This window comes from Rhea americana, unplaced genomic scaffold (assembly GCF_003343005.1).
Source record: "Rhea americana isolate MKP2758 unplaced genomic scaffold, rheAme1 scaffold_100, whole genome shotgun sequence".
NCBI lineage: Eukaryota > Metazoa > Chordata > Aves > Rheiformes > Rheidae > Rhea > Rhea americana.
This window is the reverse complement of record NW_028185040.1, coordinates 339230-359281: the sequence shown is the minus strand read 5'-3', so window position 1 is coordinate 359281 and position 20052 is coordinate 339230. Positions and strand designations below refer to the sequence as shown.

At 36.3% G+C, this 20052-nt stretch overlaps 1 protein-coding gene across 5 annotated transcripts in view; it reads left to right on the top strand.

The window, feature by feature from the left end:
• The window catches only part of BBS9 (Bardet-Biedl syndrome 9), a 309884-nt gene that overhangs the window by 195038 nt on the left and 94794 nt on the right, over positions 1-20052 (top strand). For 2 of the 5 annotated variants that reach the window (XM_085303701.1, XM_085303731.1), the window contains one exon: positions 14022-14479. The exons of the other annotated variants lie outside the window; for them this stretch is intronic. In XM_085303701.1, coding sequence (XP_085159827.1) covers positions 14022-14065 — 44 coding nt within the window. In that variant the 3' untranslated portion in view covers positions 14066-14479. Of the gene's footprint in view, positions 1-14021; positions 14480-20052 lie in introns of those variants that run through there. 5 annotated transcript variants of the gene reach the window in all.

The following is a 20052-nucleotide window of genomic DNA, read 5'->3' as shown; positions in this document are numbered from 1 at the left end:
TCTAGTGAGACATTTAAATTTATGTATGTGCAAAGTTTCCTTATGCAACATGATTTACATGAACACACAGCTGTGTGAAATTGCCATCTCTAAAGTAGCTCTGCATGAAGTGATGTAATATGAACTGAAGTTTTGYGATAGTTTCATTTATTTGATGTTAGAAAGGAATATTCTTAACCATTTGGCTTTGTACAAACTAGAAGGAAAAGAGCCAGCTATACAYGGGTCTTTTCATTTTTATATTTTACCTTTCTTACTATTATCTTTTATCTACCCAGATAGGAAGAGAAACATCCTTGACTTTGTTTTGAAGGGTGTTTAAATATCCTGTAAAAACTCTAAAAGAAATGGTCTATTGAAGATTTCTATTTGGTCTAGATCAGACCTATATTATCTGTAGGACTTATAACCAYACTAAATTTTCTACGTATGCAAGTAAGATAGAGGTTGCCTTAAATTGCTGTCATTGTAATTTAGCATCAAGTTTGCTACACTAGTGATCCCTGGGACTTTGAGATTCTTGCCAATTACAATGGTAGTTTCAATATATGTAGCCAATCAATGAATTTTTTCAGGTTGGGCACTATAACTAGGACAGAATTCAATGCTAATGCTAATTGTATTGTATATCAGATTAAATAAAATGTAAGGTTATAAATTAACCTCAAGATCATTTTGGAAAAAATGTACGTGCTGTCTGGAATAGGATGCCATGCTCTTAGTAAACTTTCAAAACAGGCAGTTGAATGAATGCAGACTTTTCAGCAGTCTAGGGCCAGTTTTGAACCTATCTTATGTGAAGTTAGCTTGCTACTCTCACGGTAAAAAAGTAGTAAGAGCAGGCCTGATTTTTGGRTTTAATTTCTGAAAATCACCAGAGGACCAATTAGTTCTTGCTGTGACTGTTCYGAAGTTTGAAGGGATGAATTTATCTCTGCCAGTTTGAGTTTAGTTTCAAGCATTTTGACAGGTGAGTTGCAACACAATGTTTTGTCTTTGAGCTGATAAAGATGTTTTAGAAACAAATTAGGCATTAAAATGCTAAACCTGTGATGACTGCCGGTCCTTCAAGACCTAACCTCAGTACTAGCCCGCTTACGTGTATCATATTGATGTATTGTAGTACCATGAGACTAGATCCTTGGKTTTTTTTGTATAGACGTTCTTATGTAAAGGGAAAGTCACCAGAAGCCTGCAGCTGGGCCCACCTAATACTTTAAAATTGCTAAGCTATTGTTTCCACARGAAAAGGTGCAGAGAAAATCATTAGCCTATAAAAAGCCTATTGTTGTGGAGAGAACTGAAGAGATTGATGGGGATTTTCTTTTCCATAGAGTCTGTTTTTCTAAGGAGCAGTACAGCTTAAAAGATTAATGTGAGAATTCCTTCATTAAGTCAATACTAAATGAAGTGCAGTTTCTTGGGAGCTTGTATATACATTACCTGTGAAATGTAATATAACAAATGAAAACCCAACAAGTACTATTTATGTTCTAATACTTGCATATTCAAGCATACACTATCCATATTTCTGCAGCAGATGAAGATCAATCTGTGTGTGTGTTTGCCCCATCCCAATGGTCATGGCAGTGTTTTACAAAATGTTTGCTTTCAAAGTAAAAAAAAACCCCAAAAACAAACCAAAAAAACCCTCAAAAAACTAATTCCAGTCTGTTTTGTGACTGTCAGTAAAACAGAAAGAACTGAGGGGTACTTTACTTCATGGCATGATTCAGGAAAATTTTTTGGGTGGCTGAATTTATTGATGTTTCTCATACATCCTTGGCGATTATTCTGCATAACTACAAGCCTGAGAAAAGTAGTAGGTGACTGTCTGTTACTAGGGTTCRTTCACTCTCTCTGCCTCTAAGGTGGACAGGACAGAAGCTAGTCGGATGGCTCTTTGCTGCTGCCTACTGTTGCTCTGGGACAGAAGAGGTTGATGTTTGCTGTTCTCCTTGGTGTTGGTTGTGGGATTTCTGTGGTTGTTTTTGTTCCTCATACCAGTTATTTTTCCCTTCAGATCTTCAAGTGTTGGCATCTTAAGTACACACTGCGAATATGTCCAGTACTTTGTTTCTGGTAGAAATGGACTACTGATTATTGATTTCTCTAACCTAGCTCTGTGATTGAATCTATTCACTGAATACTGAACAAGACTTGTTTCTAAAGGCTTCTGTCCTCCCCTCTAATGCTTTACTGACTCTCCAGTTCTTAGAAGCAAAGTTTTGTACTGAGATTTTTGTTTATCTGAAAAAAAAAGTCACTGTTTTATTCAGAACATTGATAGCTTTGAATGTCATACATTGGTAGGTTTAGTGTATTTCTTATTCCTGGTTTCTATTTTTTTTTCTGTCAGATCTCTATTGGCTAGTGACATAATACACAGGAATCTGTGCTGCTTTCTCAATATTATGTATGTGTGTGTCTGTAAAAAGCAGTTTCTACTAATGATTATTTACTTCCATTTGTATTAGATGTTAATGAAAAGGTCCTATATGTTCTTGGCAATATTTGAGGAATATAAAAATGGTTTCTGCTGTTCTGGTTTCTAATGGGGTAGTAGGTTTTTTGTTTTGTTTGTTTGTTTTAAAAAAAGAGGAGGGGAGACAGAGAAACTCATCTAAATGTTTTTGGAATGCCCACCAACCTTTCCAGCCCTTTCCAAGGGTTTAGTGGCTGCCAGGTATATTATTGAACCTTGGGCATTTGTTCATGGTCCTTGGTACAAAGTTGGCAGGCAGAGGAAACTGCAGACACTTTTGGCTCCTACCATCCATCTTTATATAAAAGAGGTAATTGAAAGGAAGATGTTCAATGACACAAAACAGAGCCAAGCACCCCACTTTAGGATCCTTTGTTCTGAAATTCTGTACTGCAAAATTAAGGAAATCCTAAAAATACTCATTTGGCTCCCCCATAAATTGTTTGAAGAAACTGGGTCTGGGGATTATATGGATTGTGTTCGATAAAAAGTCAGACTGCACATTAATAAAGATTACTTCTGTCCTTAAACTTTGAGTTTCACTAGCCTTCCCAGAATCTGAAAGCTAGTGCTAATGTAATTGTTTGACCTATCAGATGAACACTAGTGAAGTCCAGAATAAGACTGTGAAATTGTTTTCCAGGTCTGTTACACAAAGTGCCAAGACTGACTTTGTAGCATGTCAACATTGGCCAGCAAAGGGAGATTAGCCCTAGGTCTTTAGGAACTGTTTGCTGGAAATAAAAGATGTTGTGGAGGTGTTAGAGGTTATTTTCCAAAGTATCTTCTTTTAGGTCATTTTGGTGTGCCTTTTCCTCCCCCTTTGCCCCCCTCTCCCCCCCCCAGTTCCCAAAGGCAGCCTTTCGCATTATGAGCTAATGGCTTAAAACTTTCTTTATAAAAATAAAAAAAGACTGTTTTTCAGATATAAGGTTGCATGAAGGCACCTGAAACTGCTAATATCAGTTCTGTCTCCCTGAGGGCTGACTCTACAACCTCTTGAAAAATAATAGATTTGAATGGAAACATTGACTATCTTTTAAAGAACTGCTGAAATGCCTGAAATGAGGGAGCACATTCCCACATGCTATTTGTTGGAGAGTGTTTCTGGAACTGTGAATAGGTTTTCCATGTCATTTTGTAGGAAATTGTCAGTGCATTACAAGCCACTTGGAGCATTGCTAGAAGTTTGCAATGAATCATCAAGGAATGGACATCAGCAGTAATATGGATGATGAATAATGCCAGAGCATATTGTCTATTATAGATGATAATATTGTGAATGGTACAGAAATAATATTGTGAGCAGTATACAAACATTTCCAAAGTTGACTTCGGTAATTATTCTCCTAACTATTAGTATGAAATATTCAAAATGTTGTTACACCCATGCAGTTCTACAACTCAGGGCTTTTCTGCAATGTGGTTTCCATGTCTGTACTGGAGAGGATAATATTTGGGTAGGTGATACTGTGATTTTGGGATTGACATGCCTCAGAAGAGGCTTAAATCCAAAATCCCAGTAGTCTGTTGTGACTCAAATTGCATAGTATCTGTGGAGTCAGGAAAGATTGGTATACTAGACTAGTATGTGTTTCAGTCATTCTGGCTGTTGCTATTAAAACCAGTCACTGCTTAAAATTGACTATAGTATTTTTATTTTAGGTTCATACACAGTGTGACAGGAGTTTTTCTGCAGTTCTTTGCATCATGTAGTTCCACTGTATGAACACATGCCTAATATACAGAAGATCACATTCTGTTTTTATTAGGAGTGTTTTACGGTCCACATCTGCATGTCTGTATGCTGTCACAACTGTCATAGCTGGTGGCATGTCTCAGACTCCATTTGACTTGGTTATTATTGCCTGTACTTGTAAGATACAGCACATGCAATCATGTTGTCCCAAATGCTTAAATGTGTCATATATTGTTAACTTAATTTTCTTCAGTGGAGATTCAAATTTAGTAGTTTATGACTCAGTAAATTTGACTATACCTAGTGCAAGTCTTCTGTCCCCTTCTGAATAAGAGATACGTCAATTGTAAGAATAGAATTCAAAACATCAGGCATCAAGAACTGAGCRAGTCCATCATGATCATAGAAAAATTGGGAGAGGGTGGTTGGGTGATTATAGCAGTGCACTTTGGGACCAAACAATATTACAGTTTGTGAGGATTTTCACAGAAGGGATAAGTGGCAGAATAGCAGCCCTCGTTATTAAGAGCAACAGTTCCAGTACTGCCGTACTTATTACTTACCCTGAGGTGGTGCATATTTTGCCAGCTTAATGAAAGTGTATTTATCAGGTGTTTCTGCTAAGCACATTCTAATTCTCAGTTACTCAGTATTGTCATAACCTGCAGGGTATCCTCGCATCGACTTCTTCACTTATTATGCTAATGCCCTCTTCCTGAGACCGCAGTGTCACCCGCACCAATTTAAGCCTACTCAGTATTTCCAAAAGTAGGATATGAGGCTAGTAGAAGTGAGTTAAAAACAGAGTAAAGCTGCTGGAGCATATGACCAGAAAAACTCATGCTGCACTAAGCAGTGTTAACGGGAGCTACCATCTTTTTGTCTCATGGGTAAATCTATACTCATGCTGGAAGTGCTAGGAAGCAATGTGCCAATAAATAAAGCTAATAAAGTTCAGATCTTTAGTAACGTGTGGTAGATGTAAAAATAGCTTCTATTTCCCAACATAGACTTTGGTTTCAAAAGTTTCGGTCTATTTTAGGGAAAAAGCAATGAAAAGATACTCTAAAATGTTTAGCAGCACAGGGTGTGATATCTGGATTGACATTAGAGCTAAGTCTGTTTTTTTTCCTGCCACCCTGAAAACAAGTATGCTRTGCCACTTACTGAAGACATATTTTTTTGTTTATCAATGACATGTTATTTACAGCCCATGTTGCCTCCCAGAACAAAGTGAACCACAACAGAAACTCTGCCTTTCCTGAGATTGCTACATTTCCTAAGTATGTAGAGTTAAAAATTTTTTGACAGCAATTAGGCCAGATTATTTTTCAGCTAGATTTATAGCTCCTATTTAGTAAGACAGCAAATAAAATACTGTTTAATCAAATCTGAACCCTTACTTAATTTAGTTGTCTTTAAAATACCTCTACAAAGGTTGCCCTTGCTTTCATGTTAATAGTATGAGTCAAATGTGTGATTTTTATATATTTTGGCTCATAGATAGCTGTCATATATCTGTCTTCGCCAAGTCGAGTGCTCTGAGTGTCCTGGATAGGGTGATGAACTATATAACGTTGTGAAATACCCTAGCTATGTATTAGCACCCTGGAGAATACAACTGTAATTCAGGAATTAAAAACTAGGCTTGCTTTCTGGAAAGTAGCTTTATCAAAATCTTGTAACCTCAATTTTGATTTGATATCTGATCCTGTTCAAGAAAACCTTGAAAGTTAATGTTAGGAGTTAAAAATACCAAAATTATATGCTGTTATAAAGAGTTATGGCTTTTCTGTACCTTTGTTTATCAAGAAAAAAAAAATCTGGTTTTATTCTGATATATTTAATATTCTAGAAAACATAGTTAGATTTCTTTCAGGTGTATGAGTACTAACAACTTTTCACTTTGCGACTGGCAGCCATTGCCATTCCAAGTGAGAAGGAGAAAAAGAAACTAAGAAAGAAGGATAGAAAAATATAGCACAGTAAAAAATCAGAAATATAGAAATTTTCCACTTTGGGTAGGTATTAGATAGTTCTTTCCTCAGTGCATAGTTAGTCACTCAGTTGTTCCAAAGATCTATGCTGTAATCACAACCCAGTCTGTTTAATCAGACTCAAACGCGCGTATGCTTTCATCTGCTCTGCCTTGCTAGCAGCATCAAGCAATCACTGCAACTGTTGTCCACTGCACATTGCAGCATGTGCCTGAGAAGGTAACCTGAGTATAGCTAGGCTGTTAGCAGTACCTGGGTTAGCTAGCTTAAAAACAGGCTAGCTATATTTGCATGAGCTATGGCCTAATCAGGGTTGTTGCCACAGCTTTATCTTCACCTCTCTGCCACCAAGTGTTTCTCCCTTCATCTGTGCCACGGTTGCTCTTTATGTGACCTGGTAGTAAGGCAGCTTTAGGGAGGTGATCTGGTTGAAACATACCCTAACCCCAAATGTGGTGAAAGGTGCATTTTTAATTGTACTTTTTATCCATTATTATCCAAATGGAAAGGTTACTATTCCATGGGATCGGTGAATTGTTCTCACTGGGTCTGCAGGTGCAAAGCTGCTAGGTCTGCAGTGGAAGAGTTTGGTGTGTGCAGCACAATGCAAGGGAGAGAACAGGATTGTCCKTTTTGTCAGCAGGCCATAGACAGAGCAAATTACATATCACATGAAACTGCATCCTAGCTTTTGACTTAATTAGCTACTGCAGTCATTCACCACCTAATTGCAGGAGTACAAGTACTGGGTGATAGAAGGAGAAGGGAATGGGGAAACCATTGCTGCAGTTTAGATTAGTTTATACTTCTGAGTGACTTGCAGCCAGAATAGCTGAAACATATTCAGACCCTCAGTGGGAACACTGAGAAAAGAACGCAGGATGCTATTCTGCTTTTTAAAAAAATTATATGCTATGCCTTATGAAGTAGATATGTAAAGTTGTTCTGTTACATAATGAAGCACTGCTGGAAATATGAGTTTATTTTTATGCCATGGAAGGTGGTTTGTTTGTGAGGGAAAGCCTCTTCGTTCTTGTRTTCATAGTCCATCGTGCCAGAACTCATTTATGCTTTTTCCTGGCAATTTTCTCAGTTCTAAACCTGTGGACACAGGCCCTAATCCAACAAGTTCTTAAGCGTGTACACTGCTAAATATATGTAGTCTTGCTGGACTTACAAGGGACTGTAGTAGGCAAAGTGAAAACACCCTTGAGTTTTTCTGTGTCAAGTGTATTTGGTGTTCYTTGGAGTAGCACTGTTGCAGGCCTAAAAGAAATGTTGTATTAGGACAGCTGCTTCTCCTGCCTTCCTTTGTATTGTATTGGTTGAGACAAGTGGAGAATATGTCAAGGCTTTATCACAAACGTGAGGCTGAGCCAACACATAAATAGCCTTGAGCAGCAGTTTTAACATTTTTGAATAATTGTAGCCAACAGCTATACTCTAGGATAATAAACTGTTCATGGACTATGTTAGTCCATTTTCTCTTATATATGTGTGTACATATATCTATATCTATCTATATATATATATATGAGACTAGAAATCAATCTGGTATGGTCTAAAATTAAATTACCATTCATTCCCTTTTCTTTTGCTCCCCCTTTGCTAAAAGAATTTTTCAGAGGAGCTGCCTGGTACTCATAGTGTGACACAATAAATGAAACTGAACTTNAAAAAAAAAAAAAAAAAAAAAAAAAAAAAAAAAAAAAAAAAAAAAAAAAAAAAAAAAAAAAACACTGTTAAACTTTATTTGATTCCTGGTGTAGTTCTCTAACAATTTTATATTGATTTAAAAAAATGTGTCACATCCTGTGTTTCACTGTTTCTTTTCTGGGAACCTCAACATTTGATATTCATTGCCACGTAAGACATCACGATCTATATTATGTATTTTAATTCAACGCAAACTAGAAAACATAGACTATTTAGCCAAAGTGATTTCTATTTCCAGGAATTATATTAATCTCCTCCATGGGTGATCCATAAAATCTGTACTTCAGATCTATTTTTCTGATGATCAGCTTTGTTTTGGCTTTATAGTTCTGCTTTCCCTTTCGCCTTTCATTCCCTAGATTTTTACTCCTTTTTCTTCTGTCTGGAAATAATGAATTCTTTTCAGTGCTCAACATGTTATATTCAGTAGAGATGGCAGAAGGTCTTGACAATTATAGATAGTTTTAAAGGTGAGGGTTATTGAGGTTGTTGGGCTTCCTAGCTACATATCATGGCTAGGAAAACAATTAGGTTCTGTTTCTCAGTGCTTAGAGCATTCCTAAGTTTTTAACAACCATCATACCATCATATATAGAACTTAATGTATTTCAGGTAGAGAAAGGTGCAAGATCTCATTAATTTAATCAGTGACTAGGTTATGTCTTCTCCGAATCAAACATTGCCTTGGCTGTATTTATTACCCCTTGTTCTTGCAGATTCAGGGTCATTTCTACACTAGAGTTTAGGTCAACATATATGAAAGTGGCCATTCCCCCCAGAACGGAGCATTGCCTCTCAGTTCCTTCCTTAGACCAAAAAGGCAGCTTAGATTCCTGAATTTGGTCCCTATAAGGGGAAACGAGTGCTAATGTTGATACAAGCAGAAGTTCAAACATCTGCAGCCACCAGTTAGGCAATACTGAGTTCAGCTGAAACTGTGATAGAAGCTTGCCCCGCAGATTTCTATGTGAAAAGCTGATTTTGTTTATTTGCGCTTAAAATTAGATTCTGTGATTTGCAGAATCACGGAAGTGATAATATTATCTAATGCTATTGTTAATAAATAACCATAATGTAGCCAACTGAAATGGTAAGTATAAAGTACTTCTTAACATGCAGCTAACAAGCCAGCTAGAGAACTTGTATTCTCAGACTTATTTTTGCAAATGAGTGGGAATTTGTGGAAAAGCAAGTAACAGATAATTCAAGAAATTCTGTAGGATAAATTAGGTATTATATGTCCTTGTCTAATTCTGAAAAACACTTCCACCTAAATCCTACTTCAAGCACAGAAACAATTTTTTATACTAAAAGCTATTTGGCTTTTGAATTATCTGTGGTTTCACTCTTTCTAAAAGCTTTCTTCCTTCATGTTTTTACTGCTAACTGCAGTAAATTCTGGGAGAGACAACCCACACATTTTCGTTAAAAGCAATCTGAGTGCTGATGCTTGTAATTTCCTCTCTACTAGCTTTTAGAAGTACTTGTTTCCTATATCAGGAAAATGGAGGAAGAAGGAGGTTCCTCTCATGCCTTCTTTTGGTTTAGTCCCAAATAGCAGAATATTCTCCTAACTCTCTGAAAGCTGTTGTTTCAAGCATACTTGCTCACCATTATCCATCACCACAGAAAAATAGGAATTGGATCTGAATTATAGAGACGTGCTTTTAAAGACATTTTAAATTTGTGATCTCTGTTGATTTTGCTCTCTGTATATTGTCCTCTGTGCAGAACCATCGTGATGTGTTTTGTTATCAGATACAACAAAGAAAATCTCTATTTTTGAAGCAAATAGGATGGATCTTAAAATCTGCAATGTCCATTAAGTAATGTGTGCTGCATGATTTAGTCCTAAGTAACATTTTTTCAGAGGAGACCACGCTTGGCAGGCACTACTTAAAGCAGAATTAACAGGCTCATAGTGAGAGAGATTCAGGATACAGGAGACCTGCTGTCTTTGTAGAGATGTGTGAAATAGCCCAGAAGACTTCTCATGGGAATCTTTGGATAGGTAAGATACATTCCCTTGCTTTGTGCATCTCCCTTCTCCCAGAAAACTCTGCCTCTCATTCGTAACTGTTCTGTTTGTCCCATGATATTTGACACCCAGCTGCCCGGTAGAAACTGGTCAGTATTCTCAATATTTTCCTGCATTAAGGCAATTTGTCTCATATTGAGCTGAATTTGAGGAGTTTGAAGAAAAATCCAAAACCAAAAAACTTGAGTTTGTGTTCCAACATAGATTTATGATGAATAGAAATATTTTTGCTAATTGGTTCACCTTTAGTAAAGAAACAGAAAAATACTGATACTGAAACAGTGATAGGTAAACTCATTAATTTAGATCTAAACTGATTTAGATCTTTTAATGATCCATGCCATAGAAACATCTACACTGGAAGGTAGTAACAGTAATGGCTCAAATCTCTTCTCTTGCCCAACTTGTGATGAGCAAAATCCTGTTCATGTTAGTTCAAATTAATATCTATCTAAGTGAGATCAGAATCATTTTGTTATGTTGTAATTAGAAGAGCTCTAATATGGACTAACCTGCTGATTAGCAATACCTTAACATTAATTTTGATAATTCATTTATTAATAGTAAAATATATTGAAGAGTTATGATTATGTTACAGGTTTACAAAGTCCAATTTTTAAAGGCTAACTGTTAACAAAGTCTGTAAGCATTTTTAGTATGCTTAAACATTGCCCTAGATAACAGATACCTGATAAAATCCTTTGGTATTTTGAGGGATTAATAACATTATAAGGAAACATTTTTTTCCAAAACCTAAAGAGAAATTAGATTAAAATTATAATTTTAAGTAGCAAAAGCCAGAAAATTATCATCTTCATGTACTAAGTTCCTTGACTCTCCCATCCAGCAGTATGTGTTCAGACAGAGCTACCTGTCTAGGTATTCTAGGTATTCTGCTCTTTTTTTTCTTTAAATATTACTATTGAATAGTTACTATATATTATAGATATATATACAATATATTTAAGACCACTGATACCACTGATGGGCTGTCATTTGAATTAAAAGCACTTTGCATCAGGCACTAAGCTATAGGTTAGCTGCTTACTTCAGACGCCTAACAAAGTCTTCCAGTATCTGAAAAAGCAAGTGTTTGCTTCAAGCTAGTGCATCTAATCTAGCAAGCTAAGCTTCTGTATGATCAGTGAGGAGAGCAGATTCGTCCGAAGAATTAATTGAAGAGCTAATTAAGTTTCCCACCTCACCGTGGATTGATTTGGGGCTTACACAGCTGCCTGCGTACGACAATTCAGTGCTCCTGCCTGCCGCACCGGGAGCCGCGCGGAGTCTGGGCACCCCTCGGTACAGGCGGTCATGGTTGATTTGTGTCTTTGCCTCAGGACTTTTCAGGCTGTGCTTTCCCGTCTAATTAGTTTTTATCTCAAGCAGTTCCCTGACTTTTCCAAAGAGGGACTTTTTAAACGAGCTGTTTCAGACACTGTTTCTGTGATTCGTAAAAACTGTAAGATGCTACGACTTGAAGTCTTGAATGTTACCTGTGCATATCGTGCCACTTTTAGTAGTAGCAAAAATCATGCTAGCAAAGTTACTCTCTTGCTGTTTGAGTAACATCTACCTGTTTCTCCTTTTTCATAAGTACATGTGGCAAATAGAAAGAAAATCAGTCTAAAATGCATTTATCATATTCACCTTTCTTCTCTTGTCCACTCCTACTTTCTGCCTCTTTAGATTATAAGCTGTTTTTTACAGTCCGATTTAAACAAACTTACTTCTTTGAAGAAGGGAAAAGTACAGTTGTGTCTTATTAGATTTATGCATCTAAAAACCACTCATTCAAACAAGTTTTCTTTTCTCTAAACAGAAATTATCTTTGGAGAAAGTGTTTCTTCAATAGCATTCTCCCTTAGACATTTGTCTAATAAGCAAAGCTTCCTCTCAAGAGAATGAGGTCTCATCAGCACAAGGACTGAACATCTTTTAACTCACTTTTCCCTTAGCTGTACCAAAGTCTTGTTTAGCTCTTTATTCTCTCATCCTGCCCTGTGGGATAAAAATAAATGTATGTGTGTGTGTGTGTGTGTGTGTGTGTATACACACACACACATATATATATATAAAAGATAAAATATTGAAGACTTACTGTTTTATCTTTTTGAATCAATTATTTATATGTAGCTGATTCTGATTTAACCATTTATATGCATACTTTTGATATTCAGAACAGAATATTTAAACATTGAAGCATGATTATATGCTTTTTTTTGGCCCTGGTCATACAGTTACAACAATATTATCTTGTACTTAAGCAGTGATGCTATTCATATGTAGGTGGTTTGCAGAAATGAGGCCTGAACTAGTTCTAATCTTTTAATTTTTCCAATAAATTTTTATTCTCTGCTTTTTTGTTTAAACATGAAAGTTTATGCCAAACCCTTTTACTATTGCTAGAGGGCTTCTTTCTTAAGGTACGTTGTTTTAACCTTTTGAACTTCAGCCTTCGTAGTTGTTCTTATACAATGTACCATGAACTTGTGGGTTTCAGTTAAATTTTGATGAAGAGTAAAATAAAAATGGCAGTAGGACAAAGAAACTGAAAATYGATCTTTTATGTTTGTGCAGTTTAATTTTCCTTTAACTCAGTACATGAAAAACATTGCGAGGTGGTCTATTGCACTGATAAAATTATCCTCTCTACATGGAATATTAGATCTGTTGTATACATTTGCTCCTTACTGTGTTCAATTATCTTAATGTGTGTTGTAAATGACACTGATTCATGGCTTTAGCATGGGCAGAAGTTCAAAGACGTGCATCAGGAAAAGATCCAGGAACCAAAAAAATAACTAAATTGAGTCCATAATTAATTAACCTGACCATATACGTTCATAGTTTTGATTTAACAGAAACTTGGGGATTGGTTAAAGAGAGATTTTTTTTTCTCCTTCCTCACTTCATAATGGACAGAGTAGATGGCTATATGTGTTCGAACGTGCCAACAGACTACTTAAAAAAAAAAAAAATCATGGTTTTATGAAGCTACTGGCTTAAAAGGAGGGTGTGTTAAATCTGTGCTGGTGCAGGAGAAAGCAATTTAATAACTTGATCCAGAGAGTAGGAGCTTCAATTAGAGTTTTACTTTAATCTGGTTTATGGATTAATTTGGCTCACTTGGATCATATCTATCTCATTATAAAGCTATAGAGCAGATTAAAGGGAACTGAAAAAATCATACCTGTTACTAATGTACCTCCCACAAGTCCTTTTCATTTTACATTATTTTGTTTATTTGTTTCAAATTTCATCCTAACAGGAAAGCCTTCAAGCAATGAGCTATAAGGGTCTAGTTACTCACAAGTCTTAGAGAAAGTATATGGATTCCTCTGTCCCTCTGCATCTCTCTCTGTCTCTCTCCCTAAAGGGTTACTTTTGAAAGGTGATTTCTAATTTTATACGGACAAATTTGTGCCTGCTGTTTAATTGCACAGACATTGTTTTAGGATTTAGCCACCTAAGCCCTTGATTGCACCTGCGTATTAGGTAGTTACATGACTAAACCTCTTAATTTGCAACTACAATTAATTGCAAAAAGAAAATTCTGTTGGATTGAAAAAGTCAAGGTTGAAAACAAATTAAAAATGATGCTCACTTTTCTAAATGTTACTCACTTTTCTCCCTCTGACTGATTTTTTTTTTTTTTTTTTAATTTTAGCTTAAGGTTGCTTACCAAAGTTTTATTTCTGTCTTCACTGACTTTAGCCTTGATGAAATTTGATTTTATTAGTAGATTTCACTGACGTTATGTTTTTTGACATTTCTTATTTTGGCTGATAGTGTTGCATGAAAAGGTCTCTGTGTGTGGTATATTTAACTGTGGTAAAATTTTATTTTCCATTTGTATTCCCATATTTTTTTTTCTGTCATACAGGTGGTATGTTAAGTGGAATAAATGGCTGCAGTGAGATTTTCAAAGTTGCAGTCACTCAGTTTTACTGGTGTGTTTAATACATGTTGGAAGTACGTCCTCTGAAAAAGAGAATAGCTTCTTGTCTTCAGTGCTCCTGATTCATAACCCATTATGTCCTGTACTAAACATAGCATTTTTCATTTATGCTGATCTTGTTCCAGGAATGTGTTGTGTAACATCTGGCAGTGGACAACCAGAGGCCTGATCCTGAGGACTTGAAAATCATTTCAGCAGAAGCTGTAATCTCTTAGGATTTTTGCATGCAGCGTTTGGCACTTCCCAACCTAAAGCACCTACCAGCTCTCTGTCTTGCACCATACCACCCGGATGTATGATGCTAAGCCAAAATTTCAAGCTGTTCGTATTCCTGTTGTTCACTTTTGTCTTTTGCTGTTTTTAAGCAGGCAGGAAAGTAGTTTTCGCCTGAGCTAAAAAAGTGAATTGCCAACAACAAACTCTGTATATTCAACTTGCTCTTGGAATTACTTTCTCCCTGTTGTCTTTCTCAACCTTCTTCTTTGTTATTACCCATCAGACAGGGGGCTGCAAATACTGATAAATATTGGCTGATATAACACAGAGAATTTCTTACTGAGGCAGGCTATTGTTTTCTTTTGGTTTGGGGGTCCAAATCTGTTTCTTCTACAATTGTATCTATACTATCTGATGAAACCAGCATTCTTTTTTTAAGAAACCCTAGTTTTCTGATCTTTGCCTTTCTTAAATGGATATTGGCCTATCTTTAAAATGCGAAAGGCTTTGATATTATTGACACAATGAAAGGATACTTCTGAAAATAATTACTTTCATAAGAACAACTTATATCTGCATTTTAAAATGCAGATAAACAGTAGTTTATCTGCTTATTAGATCACATATCTTCATGATGCTGTACGGTACAAGAAAAAGGATTGCTTTCACAGTGTATCTTTTCCAAAGGCAAGATTTGAAACACCTGTTTTAGTGTTTAAAATGAAATGAACAAAAACYGTTAAGAAAGCAATAGAGAGCTCACATTCTACTTCAGCCGTAGGGATGCCTTAAATGCACTAAGTGACGTCTATCGGACTAAAGCTTCCCCTAAGTTCCACTGCCTTTCGCCAAGGGGGTCAGCTTGACCTTCACCTGAGTCTCTGGCAGAGCCTGATCCCTTGGGCATTCTCGGACTGTTACACCCACACCATCAATTTCAAAACAAAACACAGGCACGACGATAATTTATATTCAAAAACACAGACAAGAAAATGGAGCTGCTATTTTACAGGAGAAGAGCCCTGTTTATTAGAGTGTCTGCCTTCAGTGGCAGATTCTGGGCTTTAGAGTCCAAGTGGGCATAGACACTTAATAAACCACTATGGTTTAGATGGAGGAAGAGCGATGAAGTTCCAAAACATATGTTCCAAAACATATTTCCTATTGACTATCCTTAGTGGCTCTGCACACAGCTTTTGGACCCTTTGAAGATATTTTGCTGTCTCCATAGACTACATAGATGAGTGATCAGGATTGCATTCTGGAACCAGACATCCACTTTTCTGATATTTCAGTCTTTAAATTAAAGTTTCTTGAGTCAGTATTCTGGATTTCTCCCCAAATTCCCATTCAACTTTTGCCACATTAGCCGTTCTGTTTGCAGAATCAAACATAGGATGACTTTAGCTGCTATGTTGTTATCTCTTGTTTTGCGAGCCTGATCTTACAGATTCAGATTCACAAGTACATTTAGAGAACTAATTTTCACTGGATTTGAGTATTAGTCTTTATGTATGCATGCATGTGTTTGTGGAGTGTTGTTGAAGAAGGCTCTTAATTGGGAAAATAACTTTGGGGAGGGACCTGAGTGGCATGCAGATGGGTTGTTACCCCTAAGGAAGGGAGAAGGAGGGAAACAACTCTCAGCTCTGGACTGAAAAAGATAGGAATACAAGAGAAGGAGGAGAATTTCACTTGTGGCACAGAAAAGAACATTATGAGGGCAGCAGGAGTCATCTAGGAAAAAAAGAAGAAAAGATGAAGCCCATATGGATTTCTTTTAGTGTCCTTTCCATTGCTGAGCTCTGCCTTGTTTTGCTTCATAATGATTTTCCAAGTACAACATACTTAGATGAAAACACTGATTTATTTTTGAGTTTTTGCACTTGCAGTCCTGATTCTGTTTTTAAAATGCAGCTGTTGAGAATCACTCAAGTTTGCTTACATTTTTTGAGTTTTTCCTGAGAAGTTATAGTTAGCTTTTTTGCACACAACTTCAAAATTAGACTTGTGTAAAAACTATTAAAATGTGGTTGACAAGCAGAACTAATAATTCTTGTGGTTTGTTTTTTCTTRTTATGGTCTTATTTCAGGCTGGGTGGGTTTTTGTGCTGATTGATCTGCTCTGTGAAAAGTAGGCCAGTGGGCTTAAACACAAGGCACTTAAAGGCTCTGTGGCCACATACAATGCCTTTCCGTGGAAAAATCTAACTCTTGGAGAGTCAACAAAATAAAATCCACAGGAAAAATAGATGGCTATTTTATTTTTCATAGCTGCTTAGGAAGCAGCATTGATTAGCTTCAAGGGAATGATTCTGCTCATATACAATTCAGTTTAAGGCCTRTTTGGATTTTTATAACAGCTAGATAGGACTCTATGATGCATTAAAAACAATACAAATTTTGCTATAGCTATGAATGGTGTTATTTTCTTTCACCCTTCTTTATTTCTGATGYGTATATGATACATTGCTGAATGAACACTGTAAGTATAAATATACTATATATAAATATATAAAGAAGAAAAATTCTAATCCTGTACTTTGATTTATTCCTAAGCTCCTCTATCATCAACCTTCTATATTTTCATATTTATAGTTTTATATCAGGAAAAGATCTTTTATTCCTGTTTACTCAGGAAATGGTTTGTAGTCAAAATACTCCTTGACACTGTAGCCTTTTGCAAGAAGCTRCTTGGTTGAGGTTTGACTATAGCATGTCTGCATCTTCCTAGACAATTATATTACCAAGAGTAAYAGCCTCTATGACAAAGCTGATAAATTTATAATTTCTCTTTAAAACAACTCTGCATAAGTTAAATATCTGCTGAGATAAATTACTTACTTTTGAAATTGTTGGTGCAAGATTTGAATGATATTGTATGACTTTAAATTTGAAGAACTAATTACATGCTTCTCCCGGAACCCAAGCGAATGGGGCTGATACCAATTTGGCTCATATCATTAATCACGAGTGCCTTTTCTGATAATATGTGTGTATGTGTGTTGAGCCGGTCATCCTGTATTTTCTGTGTGTATAAGGATGTTAAAAGGAAGAGCATACTATAGACTGTGAAATTCCAGCTTTAAAAAAAGATGGCACTGGACTGTTGGCTCGAGCATCAAAATGAGTCAAGAGCTGAACTAGGTCCTTGCGCTACCTGAATAGATTCTAGTCTGAGACTTCTCCCAGCTAATGTGCTTGCCGATTGCGTTTTGATGTCAGTATTGGCTTCACTGAAATTACAAGATCAATGTTATTTCTGAGGGATTCACAGCCATGTTAAGAAAGGAGGTAGGACTTACAAAAGGCATCAGAGCACAGTTTGAACATCTCCTGGCACACTGTGTGTGTCAGATGATGGAAAGGTAAGCAGTTAGATATATTCCCTTTATCTGATTGTGGCCAAATACCACATAGTGGTTAGAAATGTTTTTTTTTTTTTTAAAAAAAAGGAACAACAACAACAAAAAAAGAATAAAACTCTCCAGGGACTGTGGGTTTGCTGTTGTTTTTTTTAATGACAGAGGAAGAAAGAATGAGTCAGACTATTTCCTCAAACAGATGCAAGATGTGTCCATTCCCTGTACCTCCTCTAGGTATGGATTTTGGACACATCTGTAGGTTTCTTAAAACAGCTTATACTTTCTTTCATCTGTGGTGATGACACTATTTGAAGGGCATGTGAACTTGAAACTAAAAGTATTCTCCTTCCRTAAGGAAAATGCTGAGACATTCATCCTATTGCCTCAAAAATCATTCAGTGGGTATTTTTTTGATAAAATAGAGTACTTTAGAAGAAGCTTACTTTAAATCTCATCTAATTACTAAGGCATTACATTTCATAAATTACATAAGCACAAATTTTGGTCAAGTTGAATAATTTGTTTAGCAAATATACATTTTACAAGATGTCAGTATATTGCTATTGCTAAGATGTCAGTGTATTGCTGTCGCAATACAAATATTAAATATATTCTTATATAATTGAAACATTCATTACACTGACACTTGGAATTACTGGCTGTAATACAGGAAACAGTGATAATAGTTTGACAGTAGTCTTTGTTATATGGTTTCTTTGCTTTCTGAAGTGTCCAGAGTTCTCTGTTATTATACAGCGTTGAGTTTTCTTGTGTCATCTCCTGATGYGATCCAAAGTTCAGTTCTTTACAAATGTGTCTAATGATGGTTCCTATCAGAATTTCAGCCCATTTGCTTGTTTATGATTTTTCTTTGTGTAATTATTGTAAACTTGCGCTGAGAATTATTTAAAGCAGTGAAATCCTGGAATCATGCTGCCTGTTTAAATGTCAGGAGTGAGGGATTAGGAGACTTAAATTGGCTGTTGCTTTTCACTCAGTGGTTGGACTAGAGCTGGTTCAAGAAGAAGGGCAGCAGGAAAAACAGTTAGGCCACCTGTTAAAGTCATTGGTTGAACTGAGACTTGCAAGGCAGCCTCACAGCATTCACTGCATACTTTCATAAATGATATTGTGTTGACATTCAGTTTCTCAAAAGCTCCAAGTGTTCTTTGGCTTTGCTTTAGGCCTCATTGCTATTTGCAGCTCCTGCAGAACCTTAAAAGCTTTCCATAGGGACTCAGTATATGTACAATGTATGCATACTAGTTTGAGATTATGAACTCTCTGTATATACTTTTATCACATGGCAAATTTCATTTTTATTGTAAGGCTACTTGAATTCTCTTCTCTTTTTTCTAAAATTTTGGGTAGAATTCCAAGTTTGTGAACCAGTGATAGCAATGAAAGGTTTTTGCATTTTAAGTCTTTGGTAAGAAGTTTGTTTTGAAAGAAAAAATGAGTAAGTCAAGAGAACAAGTCCATTTAGCTATACTGTGAAACTAAAACTGTTTGAAAGGCAACCTATTTGTTGAAAAAATAGCTAAAAGTTCATTGTTTACAGTATAAATTTTCTCTTAATGTCTTATAATTTTTAGCTGATGACAATTTTCATAAATTTTGAACAGATAATACAGGGAGGGTCTTTATCTGATGAAGATGATCAGGGTCATCTGCTAGAGGCACAACAACTTTATGAAAAGTGAACTTTCTACCAAGTAGTTTAGAGAGAAGGAAAAATTCAAAGCAGCACTGCTGTAGGAAAAGAAAGAGGATTGTGGACATGCTATAGAAATCTCATTCACAACCAATGAACTCCTACTAATGGGGAGGAGATAGAGGCTGGGAAGAGCTTACGGATGATTTGCTTTGCTTGGATCTGTAAATCTCTTGCACAAAATGAMGAGTAATTGATTTTAGGTACACTTGCAAATTCTAAATTTTTTGCTTCATTTAAGCACTGAAACTGTTTAAAGAATGTACTTAAGTAACTAGTGTGTCATGAAAGGTTAGGAATATTGTCTTGGAGAGCTATGGATGCTGAACTGTAAGGCTCTGATTCTTCAGAAGGGTAACAAATATATGGTGCTCAAGAAATGTGCTGGGGGAAAGAAGAGAACAGAGCATAAAGAAAGGTCAAAAACATGCAGGTCCAGTAATGAACTTGGGTATAGTAACCTAGTGAGTGACTAGGATGTGTAACTTAGCTCAGGCGCTCTCTGCTTCTTGCAAATTCTTATGCCTTTGGCTTCCCACCAGCCATGGCGATGGCCTGGCACCACTGCCTGTAATGTCAGCTGAATACAAATGCTTTCAGCGCATCAKAGGAGGACACCAGGCTACAGAAATGCATTTCATTAAAAACTACCCAAATCCMTGGGGATTTTAAGGCAATGTTTGTTACTGCAGTTGCCCTTTCTTCTTGGTAGGCTTTTTCTGCGTGTGATGAGATATTATATTTGGTGCAGTGTCAGTTTCTAAATACAGCAGATACTAATCATCTCGAAGTACAGTGCACAGTAAAAGAAATGCCTGAGCCAAATTTACCATGTTACSCACCAGCTCCACTGTGCCTGGA